Below are 16,555 nucleotides of genomic sequence, written 5' to 3' on the forward strand. Positions count from 1 at the left end.
ATGAAGCCACACATATGCATTATATAGCGGCAAGAGGTTAAAAAGTAATTAATTCGTTTCTGAATATACATGTTTAGGGTATATGGCTGTTCTAGATAAAAACAGTGTTTAATAGAGCTCAAATAAAGAATAAATGACAGCAGACACGTCTCCCTAAAACTATGCCATGCCATAATCTAGTCCCTTTTATGTATTTATATATTCATCCATCACTGTAACAGAAGTAGATCTTGGAGAGATGTCACTTCCAGTATACTGCATGTTACATGCATGGCTGCTTTCTTTGTTTACGAAGAGATAACTGTAAATTGAAATAAACATGTCATACTCTTCAGGCTTTTACAAGGCAATTAGTGAGATGTTTTAGAAGATTGAATTATCTTGCATCACTACACATGCACCATATACTGCAGGGCTGGACAAATCCCAAGCGACAATTAAAAATGGTACCTAAAAATTACCATTCAGCCTGTTAAAGGGATTATAAAACTTACATTACAAATTTCTATTTAAAGACCTGAATGTAACAGTCGCATACAATGATACAACTCCATAATTCCCAAATTTCCAATTTTCAGTGGGATGGTCAAGCTTTCTTAAAATAGGTATGGTTTGGGTCAAGTGTCTGGGAGGATTGAGTGTCCTACTCCCTTTAGCTGAGGTAAAGGAAGCAGTAAGTGCTGGTTGGTCTTTGAATGTAAATAGCTAGCTCTACTAGAAATTAAAGTAAATCTAAGTCCAAAAACAAGCATTTTATGTGCAACAGCTTTCCAGTTCTTTTTTCCAGGCTTTTTTCCCTTAATTTTCACCTGGTGATCCATCATCCTACCAACAACATGCATTCTGTCCTAGGGTGACAACTCACTCACATCGTACATCTATGGGAGGAGCAGTAATGTCATCTCTGGCCCCTGATATGGACTACAGGCTGACACCTATATTCAGCCAGCATCAGTTGACTAAACCAGCTATTCTTGACCAGGGTACCAAAGAACCCTAGGGTTCCCTCGGAGGTGGCTAGGGATTCCTTGAGCAGTGGCTATTTAACCTCCTATTTGATAGTGCCTACACAGATCTGGGTCTAATGTCAAATAGACGGTCAACTAGCCATTCTCATCCAGGGTTCTAACAAAGGTTACTAGTGGTCTTTTCAACTGTGACTGATTGATCTCCTGCCTGATGGTGCCACAGTTCCAGGTCTAATATCAGATAGGAGGTCAATCAGCCACTCTCAGCCAGGTTTCCTCCAGAGGTTGCTAGGTCTTTTGAACTTTGGCTGATTGACATTCAATCTGATGATGCCTGCACAATTCTGGGTCTAATGTCAGATAGGAGGTCAACCAGTGATTCTCAACAATGGTTCCTCCAGAGGTTTCAATGGGTCTCTTGAGATGTGGCTGAATGACCTGCTATCTGATGGTGCCTGCGCAGTTCTGGGTCTAATGTCAGATAGGAGGTACACCAGCTGTTCTCCACCAGGGTTCCTCCAGAGGTTGCTAGGGGGTCTATTGAGCTGTGGCTGAATGATCTACTATCTGGTGGTCCATGCACTGTTCCGGGTCTAATGTCAGATAGTAGGTCAACCAGCCATTCCCGGCCAAGGTTCCTTCAGGGTTTGCTAGGGGTCTATTAAGCTACAGCTGATTGATCCTATGGTGTCTACAAAGTTCCAGGTCTAATGTCACTTGGCAGAGCCAGCGACATGATACCAATTATCTTTTTACCTGACTGTAATGGTGGCAATCTGACCACTATTGTACGGGGAGCATTTTTTTCGCTGACCATTAGTGTAAGGTGCATTCTCCCAGTGACCCAAGATTAAATTATTTTAGCAAGATTTCACCAAGACCTGAAAATTATTTTAGGGGTTCCTCTAAAGTAAAAATGTTAAGAAAGGCTGGACTAATCCAAGAGGAAAAACTGATCCCAAGTTATCAGATAAGGATGCAAGTGCATGAATGAGATGCCACCAAGAGAAAAAGCTGCAAGGAGAGGAGCCATGTGGATTTTAGGTAACTGAAAGATAAGTATAAAACTGTAGTTTTACCAGTATTAAGCTCTTTTGTGAAAGAAGCTTTGGCCTGGAGTTAATTTATACTTACACTGTCATGGAACATGTAACCATTACCGTTTCTGAAAAACTGAAATATGCTCTTTGCACTATTGCAAAGATTTGTCCAGCTCTGTATAAAATTCAATTACTCCCTTAGTGCCAATCTTCTTATATCAAGGCAAGAGTTCTTCAAGAACCCTCTCTTCCCTCTTGCTATACCTTCACTAGGCAGATTGAGATGTAGTTTAGGTAGGCCTGGTTTAATGTAAAGTGGGCCTAGCATCCAGATGTATTGTTGTTTGCATGTTAAATGTAGCATGCTGAAGCTATTTCCTCGCTTTCAACCTTTCTTGGGGGAGGAGGTACTTCACTCCCTCCTCTCCATCCCCTTTTTCTTCTCTATTTTTTCCTCATTTTCTTTTACGAGCTTCCAATTTATTCCAGGGTTTTATTAGAACCCAGGACTAGGTTTCTCTGCAGGCACTCACTGAGTTAAACCTATGAAAGCCTTATTATTTACCGTATTGGGGTTGTTCCTTTGTGTTTTTCCTCATGAGTATTTAAGACAAGAGCTATTATAAAGATTGCGTGTGTTTAGAAGCTCTGTTCTGGTGTGCATCATGTTGTCTATTGAAATTCTATTTCAAACTTGTATTTTTACACTTTGAAACTAAAAAAATAAAGATTTAAGTAAAAAAAGTAGCATGCTAAGTAATTTGTGAAATTAACACATCCAGGTATTTATTACCACTCACAGTACTTTCCCTGACAGTTCTTATATTGGCTTGTCTCATTAGAAGGATGGAGACATCTTAGTTCAAGCAACATCGAAGGTCAGCATCTACTAACGGATCCTTTTGTCTTGTAATCTGGGATGCTGGCTTAAAGGTGACACATTCATATAAATCCTAGTACCTGTTCAGGTTGTGGCTGTATTCAAAAATGTCTGCAGAGATCAGTCCCTGCTTCAGTCCCTCACTTACTATGAAGTTACTATGTTTACTGAATGTATTCTCTCTTCAGAAGAGGAGATTAAGGAAGGATATGATCAACATATAGAAATACTGTACATCAGTGGTTCATATAGTGAACTCGGTGTAGAGCTATTCACCCTGAGGTCATCACAGAGGACAAGGGGGCACTCTTTACGTCTGGAGGAAAAGAAATTTAATCTCCAAATATGGAAAGGTTTCTTCATAGTAAGAGCTGTGAAAATGCGGAATAGACTCCCTCAAGAGTTGGTTCTGGCCAGCTCAGTGGATTGCTTTACAAAAGGCCTGGATTCTTTCCTAGATGCACAGAATATAACTGGATACTAACATTTATAGGTAAGGTTGATCCAGGGAATATCTGATTGCCTCTCGGGGATCAGGAAGGAATTTTTTCCCCTACCGGAGCAAATTGCATCATGCTTTGCTGGGTTTTTTTTGCCTTCCTCTGGATCAACTGTGGGTATAGGATTATAACTTTTTTTTTTTAATGGTTGAACTGGATGGACTTTTGTCTTTTTTCAGCCAGACTAACTATGTAACTATGTAGCTATGTTGACGTCTGATCGCTGGGGGAGAGGATAGTAAGAAAATATTTACTGATGACATTTTATCAGCCTGTAAAAAGTCACAGACTGGAGCTCAAGGACAGCTTTTTTAGTGATAAAAGGTGGAGCTTCCTTCAGAAAACAAACTGACTGCTAAGTTTACTTCCTCATTTCTAAATTTCCTCCAATTTAACCTTCATCTTTTTTGTCTCCAGCCTCAGGGGAGAAGATGTCCCTGAAAGCCGCAACCAGCAACATTACCAACAAAAACGATCCCAAATCTTTGAATTCTAGAGTCTTTATTGGTAACCTGAACACAGCCGTGGTGAAGAAGAGTGATGTGGAATCCATCTTCTCAAAATATGGCCGGGTGGTGGGATGCTCAGTGCACAAAGGATATGCTTTTGTACAGTATCTGAACGAGAGGCACGCAAGGGGAGCTGTTCTTGGAGAAAATGGAAGACTATTGGCTGGACAGACATTGGGTAAGTAGAAAGCTACTCCAAAAAATCCCCAAAAAATACTTTCCGATACAGGTTGAATTTGCCGGTAGACCATCTAGGCCAGAGTTTTATTGAAGCAGGATCACTAAAGTGCTGGCCTGCCCATAAATTGTATCTTAATTTATAATCAGTACCTCTTCAACTATAAGTAGCCTGTACAACAGGTGTTAATACCAGCACTGCCAAAACTTACATTGACTGCTGCACAATAAAGCTGGCTATACAGTAGTAGAATTTATTTGAAATTTTTCATTTGAAGAACGTTCTCTCATCATTGCGATCAAATTCATGCTGCGGTGATGAGACAAATTGAAGTAGCAGGGTGGAAATATTTTTTCTCGAAAGAACGAATAGCTAACAGTGTGTTTTTTATTTGGAAAGTCCATCCGTTCCAAAATCAAATGTTAAAAGAAAACAGAATTTTTTTTACTACTTTTGAATGACATTCGCCAAGCCATCAAATGAACTGAGAATTTTCATACAAATTTATTTAGAATTTTTCATTCGAAAATCAGCTAGTATATAACCAGCTTGAGACACCACATTTCAAAGTCCTGCTTAAACACAGAGAAAGCAATGTCACGTGTTACTTTGCTATAGACAAGAACAGTGGATGATGATAGGTCAAAAAACTGAAGTAACAAGCTAGATTATCACTATTGGTCATAACAGGAAATATCTCTGTACTGCAGGCTGAAGACCTACCCTATCACTAGATGCAGGTCATAATCACTGAGCATCAGGGGTGTCAGGGATCACCGCCGCGATGGGCTCAGCGCAGGCGCAGTGCACCACCCTGTGTTGGAATGTCGGCACCGGGACCTGGCCGACCGCGGCGAGTGAGTTCGCGCATGCGCAGTAGGGACCGCGCGCGCGTGGCACCAATGACAGCGCAGGGCGGGATATTTAAATGGCCCTGAGCTGTCATTCAGTGCCTTCTGGTCTTACCTGTATCCTGTGAACCTGTACCTAGTAAGTTATTGACCCGGATTGTTCTTGACCTGCTGATTTCTCCTGCCCAGACCCTTGCTTTGCCTGACCTCTCTCCTGAATGCCCCCCATTAGATCTGACCTGCTGTTGCTGACCTGGCGTGTGACCCGACTATTCTCTGCCCGCTGCCTTGTACCGTACCGTCCTCTCTGTTACCGACTCGGCCTGTCTGACTTCGCACTTGCTCAGCCATTCAACCATTCATCCTCTCCAGTGGGGTCTTCACACCTCCTCATACCAGGCTCTCTCCCGTGGGAGCCCTCGGCGCATACCACTACCACTGACGGGTATACCCAGTAGCCACGACCTGGTCTTGGGGGGCTCCAAGTCCATCCCCACCATCAGGGGCCCTGGTGAACAAGCACCCCGGGACTTAGATTCCGTGCACTGGGGACGCCTATTCATTGGAGTGCTAGTGGTGTCGCCGGGCGCTCCCTTACAAGGGGTGACTGACCATTCGAGCAATCGGGCACTGCCCGAGGGCCCGGGGTCAGTAGGGGGCCCCATGAAATGCCCCTGGTATCTTTTTTATAGGCTTTTTTGAGTGTGGGCAAGGACATAGGGGCCCCATGATCCCATATTGCCCCATGAGTTGTCAGTCCACCCCTGCTGAGCATCATATAATTTCCGAGTGTTGGCTTAATTTAAAGATAGGAGGCGTCTGATGACCCTCATTCATAGCATTGCTCATTTGAAATCTTGATCTTGATGACAATGCAATCAGAGAACTCAGGTTCGTACAGTGGGTGCAGCTGCAACCCCTACACTCATGGTGGTTCTTCAAGGGTGCTGAAATAGGTAAAGAGGGTGAAGGTACGGAAGTCACATAGCTAGGTGTCACAGTAAGCAGACATAGAATGTGAAGGACTTTAGAGAAAACTAGTTTGGGTCCTGTTTAGACACTGTTTGTTTTTTTTTTAAATACTGATAAGAACAGATTTTTTTTTTTAAGTCTGCAAACGTGCAACTATAACGAAAAAACCCATAAGTGTTCACAAAAAAAGTGCAAGTGCAAAACACCACACGAAAAAGTGCACTTAGGGGTGTGCTGTGTCCTACCCCTAAAGGGGCTTGGACCGCTTACCCTGATCCCCCGGGGCACGAAGCTCCTGACGGGGACAAGGCTCCCAATTGGTCCTCCTGGCCAAAAGGCCTGGTGGACCACCATTCCCTATGCCCAGCCGAAGCCGGACATCCAGTACTAGGCAAGGGGACTCTCCCGAAGAAGAGTCCCCTAGGGATCAGGGGAGGAAGGAACCGTATGGCCACACATCCTCCCCCTAGACTTCAGGGTAGGCCCGAGGACCCACACCCTCCATCCGTGAAAAACACACACATAAGAGCAAAAAAGTGACAAACGTGGGAAGTGCATAATAAATAAAGAGAAAGAGAAAGAAAAAAATAAAAAAGTGGTACCGTGCCGAATTGTGCACAGACCAGGCCCTGAGGCCCGTAGCAAAAATTGCCCTGGACTTAGCCAAAAGGCCTGGTCCTTAGGGCGCTGTGCAAAAAGATGTGTAAAAACAGTGGCCAAGTGTCATTTTCACACCGTGGGGTCCCACACCCAAGTGTTACTAGTGACACCCCTGAGCGCGTCTCCCCAGGGGGCACTGAGTTTGCGGACTTTTTGCGTCCCCAGCCCCTGGCCAGACCAAGGTAGCTTGCTCAAATCAGGAGGTACTGGGTCTTTCCAGCCTTCCCAGAGGAATTACTCCCGAGGCCCCAGAACGAATCATGGCGCTCCGGTCCAGCCTTCCGGACCCCCATCATACCAGTGAGGGTACTATCCAACCAACCCCACAAAGACAGAGTGGTCGGGAGCACCCCCACTGGATATTGTTGCTTCACTTGCAATATATACATGTATTTCCATGTACATTAGTCATTGACCAAAGTCTCTCTATCAGGAAATTACATGGCCCCTAAAGCATGTTGAGACCATATCTGCTCATTTTGTCTCAACTGCTGCTCTACAATGTTCATGCCAGTCCCACAGTTGTTATCAATTAGCCCTGTCCTGTCCATAGTCCTTAAGCAGATTCTCATTGTAGTTCTAGTCCCTGTACAAAGAATCCCAGGTGCTCACCTTGAAATCAAAGGCCCAGTTCTGTACTGAGTATGCTGCCTCATAGGCTTCCTTATACCGCTCCCCCATGTTCTTTTGGGCCCCAGTGCAATGGCACAGGTTGCACAGACAACACGTTTTGGAGGGCTCCAAGAAACCCAACCCTGAACCTGGCCATTTCAGTATTTCTGCTGCTATGCTATAGATTCTCTCAGTCCTAGTGATGAAACGGAACGGTTTAGCGCAACTTAGCATAATTGTAGTGACAGGTTGCAGTGTCATGCTTTTACCCATGAAAACGTTTGGTCTTTATCTAAAAGCTCACTGCAGACTGCAATAACGTGCTGCACCTTCCTAAGCAAGAAAACTAATGCACTCATCAATGCTACATCTATAAAATGTACGCAATTTAAGGAATATACAGTAAGATGAACCAGAGTAGCCAAAGTGCTTTCTAATTTTCTGCTGACATTTCACTAGCTGGAATAAGTTCTATGGATTGAAATAACTGTGCACTTTTCTCAGCTTTTAAAGCGGTCAGTGTGGCTTTAAGATATGTTTGTTTCCTGAACGCCACACCATTTTGTGGAAATAACATTGACTGAATTTTACCTTGTGTAATGATGATGTTACTCTAGGTACACTGTTGCGGGATGCATGCTTTTCCAAATTGCTTGGTTGAAGCATGGCGCTATTGTGTCCAAATAGTCCAATACACATTGTAGCATTTATCTGGTGGTGTATGCATCCCAAAATCATATGTCCCATTTATTTTAATTCATTACAGTAGTCTGTTGTGTACGGCATTCATGGCCACAGCAGTGAACTGTTCTTACATATTAAGCATTTGCCAACTACAAACTGGCATACTAAGAATAAATACAATCACCTGTCTCCATATACCATTTAACCTCTTCCAGTCCGGACACTTTTACCCCCTTCCTGTCCAGACCAATTTTCAGTGCTATCACACTTTGAATGACAATTGCGCTGTCATAAAACACTGCACCCATATGAATTTTTTTAGAATTTTTTTGAGACAGATAAAGCTTTATTTTGGTGGTATTTATTCACCACTGGAATTTTTAATTTTTTGGCTATGTAAATTAAAAAGTCCAAAAATTTAGAAAAAAAGTGTTTTTCATATCAAATTTTGCAAATAAATAGTATTTCATCATAAATCTTGGACAAAATTTATTCCATTATATTTTTAGTAAAAAAAAAATAACCCAAATTAGTTTATAACCAAAAATTATAATTTTTAAACATTTTGTTTTACTTTTTTTTTTATATTATTTTTTATTTATTTATTTTTTTTTACATACTGTCACCCTAGCAGTACAGTGTCACCGTGGGGACACTGTACTACGTGGGGGGGTGATGAAGTTTTTTTTTTACACTGATTGTTTTTACACCCATAAAGGCTGTAAAAGCAATCATTTCTCCTCTCTGGCTGCATTCTTGCAGCCATTGAGAACTACTGTTTGAGCTGTGATTGGTCACAGCTTGTCACATGGTACAAGGCTGTTGTGAGTAGCCTTGTACCATGTGATCTCTGATCATTCACAGATGTCTCAAGTAGTAATTAATGTCAGGAAGTGACATCTTGTTTACTACTATTCATGTGATCACTGATTGGCCTATCAGGGATCACAAGATTGGGACCTCACACAGAGGTCCCGTACAGCAATCAGTGTTCTGCTGTGCACGGGATTGCGGTGTCGCGCGCTCCCAGGGAGGGTTTAAAAACGGCTACCCGCTCCTGCACTGCTCCTGTCCGGCTGTTTTATGTACTTGGGCCGGACAGGAAGCGGTTAAAGGCAGCAAAGTTCAGCATTGGGACATTATTGGGATTTCTTTTTGCCGACAATTTTTAATCACAACAGAAAAACTGCACCATGTTTTAGGTGCCATTGAAAATAATGGCACCTGAACCTGAGTTTTCTGCGATCACAGCTATTCTGCCGCAATCCCCAAGCCCCCCCAAAAAAATTAACCCAAATTAGATTATAACCACAAATTATAATTTTTCTATAATTTTTTTTTTACATTTTTATTTTATTTTTTTATATTTTTTATGGTTTTATTTTTTTATTTTTTTTACACTGATTGCTTTTACACCCATAACGGCTGTAAAAGCAATCATTTCTCCTCTCTGGCTGCATTCTTGCAGCCATTGAGAACTACTGAGTGAGCTGTGATTGGTCACAGCTTGTCACTTGGTACAAGGCTGTTGTGAATAGCCTTGTACCATGTGACCTCTGTGATCATTCACAGATTTCACACGTAGCAAGCAATGATGTCACAAGTGACATCTTGCTTACTACTCTGCATGTGATCACTGATTGGCCAATCAGTGATCACATGATCGGGACCTCGTACAGAGGTCCCGCCCAACAATCCGTGCTCCACTGTGCCCGGAGGATCGTGGTGCTGCGCACTCCCAGGGAGCACGCACAAGCAGGGCGCAGGGAGGCCATTTATAAACAGCCACCCGACCCTGCACTGCCACCGTCCGGCCGTTTATATACAACGGCCCCACGGGAGGTGGTTAAAGGGTTAATAAACAGCCTTTGCAAGTGAAGGGGGCATGTAGATAAATCAAACTGTGCAGCTTTGACAAAAGTTGGATAATGCCCTTGCTATAGGTATATGGCATTTACATACCCCTTAAAGCTTCCCATATTTTGCCCCCCCATCCAGCCTTGTTGCTAGGGTGTTCCTAAGACTATCTCTGCTGTTACTGCTCACCTCCATCATCACAGCAGTCAGCTCTGAGCTCAGCATTTGAGACCTCGCTGCTGTGGTTGAGGGTGTAAAAATATAACAGTGATCCACGGCCTGGCAACAAGGCAAGACAGGAAGATGCCATTTCTCCGAGTTTTTCAGCCAGGCTTTGGAAGCTATGTAAATGTCACACCCCAAAGTCACGACTACACCCAGCATTGGTGGTCAGGCACTATAGCTGGCTCTGTGATCTTCACCTATAGCAGCCCCCTTTCCTGTAAGGCAAGGAGGCCTACTGCCCCCAGGTCTTATACACAATGCTATAGTGCCTGGCTACCATGCCAGGGCAGGCAGGATCTAAGCACAGCAAACAGGTACTTACAGTTGGCAAACAAGCAGAGAGGTATAATAACAGTCTGGGGTGAAGGCAAAATAGACTCCCTCAAGAGTTGGTTGTGGCCAGCTCATTGGATTGTTTTATAAAAGTCCTGGATTCTTTCTTGGATACACAGAATATAACCGAATATAACATTTATAGGTAAAGTTGATCCAGGGAATATCCAATTGCGTTTCGGGGGATCAGGCAGGAATTTTTTTCCCCCTGCAGGAGCAAATTGAATCATGCTTTGCTGGTTGTTTTGCCTTCCTCTGGATCAACTGTGGGTGTAGGATTATAACTTTTTTTTTTTTTTTAATGGTTGAACTGGATGGACTTTTGTCTTTTTTCAGCCAGACTAACTATGTAACTATGCAAGCAATGTTCAGAGAGTAGTCAGAGTCAAATCTGTGGTCAAAAGGCAAATTAAGTTCAGAGAGCAGTCCAAAGCTCATTCTGAGGTTGATAACAAGGAAATCCAAACTAGCTTGCAGGGCAGAGAACAGGCAAAGGTAAAGCTCAGGGCACAGGAACAAGGCAGGTGAACAGGGAGCTTAAAGCACTTGTTGAAAATACTATCCAAAGCATGACACTGAGGGCTTAGCAGGCTTAAAATAGGGTTGGTCCCCATGCAGAGGCTGTGTCTACATCAATCACCCTGCAGGTGGACAGTCAGACAGGGAGAGTGCAGCTCATCCAAAACCAGGATGCTGGAATGAGACGAGCAGCTGCCATGGGATAGGAGTGTTACATGCTCCTGACACCCGATGCATCCTGCCATAATCACTAAGTGGAGGGTATCATGCTTGCAGGGGGCTAGACATAAACTGGTAAGTTTTGCTTTGGTGAGGAGTTGGGTTCACCAACTCTTCTAATTTTAAACTAATATTATATGTACTATTTTTTATCTTGGTGCCTCTTGTGATAAGAAAACTAAGCTAAATGGTGAGCTTTGACTTAAAAATGTATAAGTTGTATAAAAATCACACTTGTGGTATCCTTAGTCAGAAGACTGTCAATCGTGTCTAGGGGTTAACATCCTCTGATGCTTTAAGTTGTGACTGTAGGAATGTAGTATTTTTCGCAAAATCCGTTTTCGTATTTTTGTAGTGAACTTTAGTCAGCTTAGCTTTGTACTAACTAGTGTTCTCTAATGAATAAAAACAAACAAGGGCGCACTCTCATTGTGCATTACCGTGGTATAACGCGTAATTTATTAAATAGAAAGGATGTATACTCACAAACCTTCAAGCCTTCAGCTCTGAGGAAGGGGGTTTAACTCCAGAAACGCGTCAGCTTATCCGCATCATTAGACACAGTTGCATTGTGACTGTTTTTGTGGATCACCTATACTGCCCATTATCACGTTGGTTTGTGAGTATACATCCTTTCTATTTAATAAATTACGTGTTATACCACGGTAATGCACGATGAGAGTGCGTCCTTGTTTGTTTTTATTCATCAGTGGTCAGATTTCCCAATCTCAGAAGGGCAGCACCTCTTCGGTTGGCATTTGACAATTCCTTGGTTTGCATGAAGATTGGAGCGCTGGTTTTGTTTGTTTTTCTTTTAGTGTTCTCTAAGCATAGACTATATCATCTCAGTCACAGCCGTCTTTAATGCAGGGCAAAAGGGGCAGCTGCCCCGAGCCTAGTCATTGTTGTGGGGTCCAAAACAGCTGCCCCTTGAGCCCGTGCTGCCCATACTTGGCAGTGATTTTCCAGGCAGTCAGGAATTCTAGTAAGTTGTTCCTCCATCCTCTTGTCCTGGAAATCAGATCTGCAGTCTGGACAGCTTACAGCCATTTCTCTTAGTGCTATATGCCCAGACATTGTGGATCACTGTATCTCTGTATTAGGGATTGCTGCCCAATGTCCACACATTGGAATTGGAATACTGACCCCCCTAGTGTGTGCCCTCCCGACCCCCCTGATGTATGCCCTCCCAGCCCCCCTTAGTGTGTGCCCTCCTGACCCCCTGATGTGTGCCCTCCCAGCCCCCCTTAGTGTGTGCCCTCCTGACCCCCCTGATGTGTGCCCTCCCAGCCCCCCTTAGTATGTGCCCTCCCGACCCCCCTGATGTGTGCCCTCCCAGCCCCCCTTAGTATGTGCCCTCCCGACTCTCATGCTGTGCTTCCCTACCCCCCTGTACTTTGCCCTCACTCCCTGCTCTGTGCCCCACGCTCTCCTGACTCACTTACTGTGCATTGCTGACCACGTTGGGGCCCAAAAAAATGTTTGCCCAAGGTCCAATCAATATTAAAGACGGCCCTGATTTCACTCACATGCTCTATTAGCTAGCAGGTATAGATGAAAAGCTATGTATAAATAGCTACAGGGCAGTAGGATAAATGAAGGTCAGCCTGCTCCATTCATAGAGCACTTTTCATTTATGGAAGCTATAGCACAGTTTCTATGAACTGAGGAGGGGGAGGAAAAGACGGGCATAGTTAGCACTCTTGATTAGTGCCTTTGACAAGTTCCCTGGCTCTATTAACCCCCACAGCACCAGAAGGTTACGACTGCAGTGTATGGTGAGGGAGGCAGGGGACAGAGGATTTCAGCTATGACAGCCAGCACCAGCACAAGGGACACTTTGGATAAAAAGTATGTACTGTTTGTTGTGCTGATTTTTTAATTTTTTTATTTAAAGTTTAACCTAGACTTAGGCTTTAATACCTGACCAATCAGTAAGCTTGGGAGCCTATGTGGGTGCTCTGGAAGTGTTATTAAATATCTGAGGCACTTCCTGACACATGGCCTTCCTTCCTGGGCTTTGCCCACTGAGTATGCAACATCAAACCTTGTCTTAGCCCCTAAAACCTATTGCATACTATGAGAAAATTGGACGAAGGTGAGAAATTCCACAAAGGTACATATCGTAATGTAACGGAGAATGGTATTTACATTTTAGAAAATGATCGACTGAAAGGCAACAGTAAGCAAACGTAGCCATGTACTAGCATAGTAGAAGAGGAAATGTATGGTTGTTCTTTGCTATTAATAATTTTTTTCTATTCAATTATTTCTGTATGATTACTGTACACATTGAATGAAAACCGGACGTTTTGTCATACGATAAAAAATTTCTAGCTTGTACCTTTGGTTTTTTTGGGTTTTTATTGTCCGAACAGTCAGAATCAGCTGGCAAAAGCACTATAACAGATAATCAACTGGTCGTTCCCTGTAGGGAAATTTTTGTACAATTATTATTATTATTATACAGTATTTATAAAGCGCCAATAGTTTGCTCAGCGCTGTACATTACAAAGAGGGACAGAACATGTGACAGAACAATACCAATACAATGCAAAACATGAGGGGATTGAGGGCCCTGCTCTTTCGAGCTTACAATCTAGGAGGGAGGGGATGGTGGCACAGGAGGAGATAGCTGTGGGGGATGGAGTGGTAGGAAGAGTGGAGGAGGTCGGCAAGTTAGCAGGGGGTGGGGTAGGCTTCCCTGAAGAGATGGGTTTTCAGGGTGCGCATAAAGGAGAGGAGAGTAGGTAATAATCTGATGGGTTGGGGCAGGGAGTTCCAGAGGATGGATAACACCCTGGAGAAGTCCTGGAGGCGGGCATGGGAGGAGGAGACCAGGGAACTAGAGAGAAGGAGGTATTGTGAGGAGCAGAGTGTGCGTGTTGGGTGGTACTTGGATATTAGGTCAGTGATGTAGTTTGGGGCAGTGTGGTGGACGGCTTTGTACGTCAATGTTAGGATTTTGAATTTGATCTGTTGCGCAATCGGAAGCCAGTGGAGGGATTGTGTAGAGGGGGGTGGTGGAGATGGAGCGGTTGGAAAGGTGAATGAGTCTGGCAGCCGTATTCAGGATCGACTGAAGCGGGGATAGCCAGCGGCGAGGCAGGCCAGTAAGGAGGGAGTTGCAGTAATCGAGTCGTGATATGATGAGGGAGTGGATGAACTGTTTAGTGGTTTCTGGGGTACTACTGAGCGCCATATCTGACTGGATGTCGCTCCACTTCCTTAAACTGAACCTCTCCAAGACCGAGTTTCTTGTCTTCCCCCCCAGCCCGGACACCACCCCCATTGACTTCTCCATCATGTCCAACAACGCCACCATCAAACCCGCCCTGCAGGCAGTGTACAATTTTCTTATTGTGTGTACAATCCTTAAGGCTCTAGAGTGCTGCAAGGATCTCCCATCCTCGGAGGCCTCCTTGAAGATACTGGCTGCCTTGGAACTCTACATTTGGTTCTTTAGAGAGGAGATTGTAATTGTCCCCACATGGAGGTGGTGAGTGGATTACTGTGTAGGAAGATAACAGAGGAACTTTTACAACACTGTCCTGTCTTGAACCCTAAAACTGAGATACCACTAGCACCCCAGGAGCTACATTTGAAGTGTAAGGTTCTAGCCAGTAGAGCTTGGTGAGAGAGAGACCCAGAAGGTCAGAAGACCAAGGACTGTGTTTTGAGTACAAATTGTCAGATATCCTGTGCTCCCTCCATCCTCCTATTTCTCTATGTGCGTGTGTAATGCCCTTTAGCTTAGTTGGTAGGATTTTTTTTGTTAGTTAGAGGCCAAGTAGCATAAAGGAAAAAAGGTAAAGGCGCAATATGTCTGACTCTTAGACTAAAAAGGCCCATATGCTTGAAAAGAATTGTCCATTCAGGGGTGGGGGGGAGTCATCGGAGTTTAATGGAAGTCTGCAGTTATTAGGGCAAGCCTCTGTGGGAGTAGAAGCGATCTCCAGAATTATGAAAGACAAAAGGGAATACAAAGGCGCTTCTAAATGTAGACTATAATGTTTATTATAAAAGAGGGTAGCATTAGCAACTCACATTTTTGGAGATTAAAAACAGGCACATAATAATCGTGTCAAGTGAGGTGGAGAAGGTTCCCAACGCTGGCCTTGTCCTTAACCGTGCTGTAAGCCGCTCATCGAACTCCCAAAAGCTGACTGAAGTATGAAGGAGGATCAGGAAGGAGGGCTGGAACACACGTGGAATGCAGCGTAGGGCATGATGATGTCCCATGATGTCGCATAGTGCGCATGCTCAGAAACACATGTCGCTTCATGTCCGGTGACATCATCATGCCCTATGCCGCATTCCACGTACATTCCAGCCCTACTTCCTGATCCTCCTCCATACTCCAGTCAGCTTGTGGGAGTGAGACGAGTGGCTTACAGCATGGTTAAGGACATGGTCAGTGTGGGAAACTTCCTCCACTTCACCTGATACAATTATTATGTGCCTGTTTTTATCTCCAGAAAATGTGAATTGCTAATACAAACCTCTTTTATAATAAACATTACAAACAGTCTACAGTTAGAGACGCCTTTGTATTCCCTTTTGTCTTTCAAGAGGCTGACTATCAGCCTGGGATGAGTCAGCCTGAGAGTGAGGTAGTAAAGTCACCTCAGGACAGGCTGGGAGTCTCTAACAGATCAGAGCTTTTGGAGCACTCCCACCTTTCTAGAGATTGGAGAACTTTCTGGAACAGGGAAGTGGAGAAGAGGAAGCCCATATCTGCATGTGTGAGGAACCTTGGCCAATCACCTGGCAGGAGGCCGGGCATGGTGACCAAGGCATCCCTCAAATATCACAGAGCCTGGAGGGCAGTATTCAGTGTCGGGTGGAAGATGGGGGAAGGCTGGAGTGTGGAACCTGGGAGGGGGAACCAGGAAGGGTGCCTTCCTACAGGCAGCTTGCAAGAAAAGAGGATCTCCACTATGCCACCGTCTCCTTGGGAGGACATCCTGAGTAGCATGGAAAGAGCCAGCCCAGTGAAAGGCCTGAAGGCAGCCACCAACCCACTAAGCTGACAGAAAAGGACAGTGTGAGTACTCCTACACCCCCTGGGCCATATAAGGGGAGAGGGAAGTCAAGTGCAAGACCCATCTAGCTTCTCATCTGGGACTGCTTATGCTAAATTGGCAGCTTCTTGGCCCCTTTCCCAGAAAATACCCTCAGTGCAGCTGGGTGAAGAGGAGGGTCTGAGGAGGTATACTAGGAAGAGTCTTTGGGGCTCTTCAAGGAAAGAGACTGTTGCTATTCACATTTTTGTACATAGTTGCTAAGGAGTTTGTCCTCAGGTTCTACAGTACCTAGGGCATCCCATATACCCCTAGGTCCCATCCTAGTTCTTAACCCATTACAAAAATCCCAAAGCCAAGCTCAATGACTGTTCTTTGACTCCAGTGTGAAAAATATGTGTTGTCTGGCTGTGCAGAACTTAAGGGAGATCCAAAACTCAGCGACTCCTAAGGGAGTAGTGCTACACATGCAATAAAATTGTTATGATGAAACTTACAACATACCATACAAGATGGAGTATGAT

The 16,555-nt window shown here is 44.2% G+C and overlaps 1 protein-coding gene across 3 annotated transcripts in view; it reads left to right on the plus strand.

The window, feature by feature from the left end:
• Positions 1-16,555, plus strand: part of RALY (RALY heterogeneous nuclear ribonucleoprotein) — a 316,313-nt gene that overhangs the window by 245,851 nt on the left and 53,907 nt on the right. For all 3 annotated transcript variants that reach the window (XM_089680982.1, XM_089680983.1, XM_089680985.1), the window contains exon 3: positions 3,806-4,075. In XM_089680982.1, coding sequence (XP_089537108.1) covers positions 3,820-4,075 — 256 coding nt within the window. In that variant the 5' untranslated portion in view covers positions 3,806-3,819. The remainder of the gene's footprint in view (positions 1-3,805; positions 4,076-16,555) is intronic.

Source organism: Staurois parvus, unplaced genomic scaffold, assembly GCF_062004578.1.
Source record: "Staurois parvus isolate SC_StPar_1 unplaced genomic scaffold, SC_StPar_1.0 ptg000255l, whole genome shotgun sequence".
NCBI classification, from domain to species: Eukaryota; Metazoa; Chordata; class Amphibia; order Anura; family Ranidae; genus Staurois; species Staurois parvus.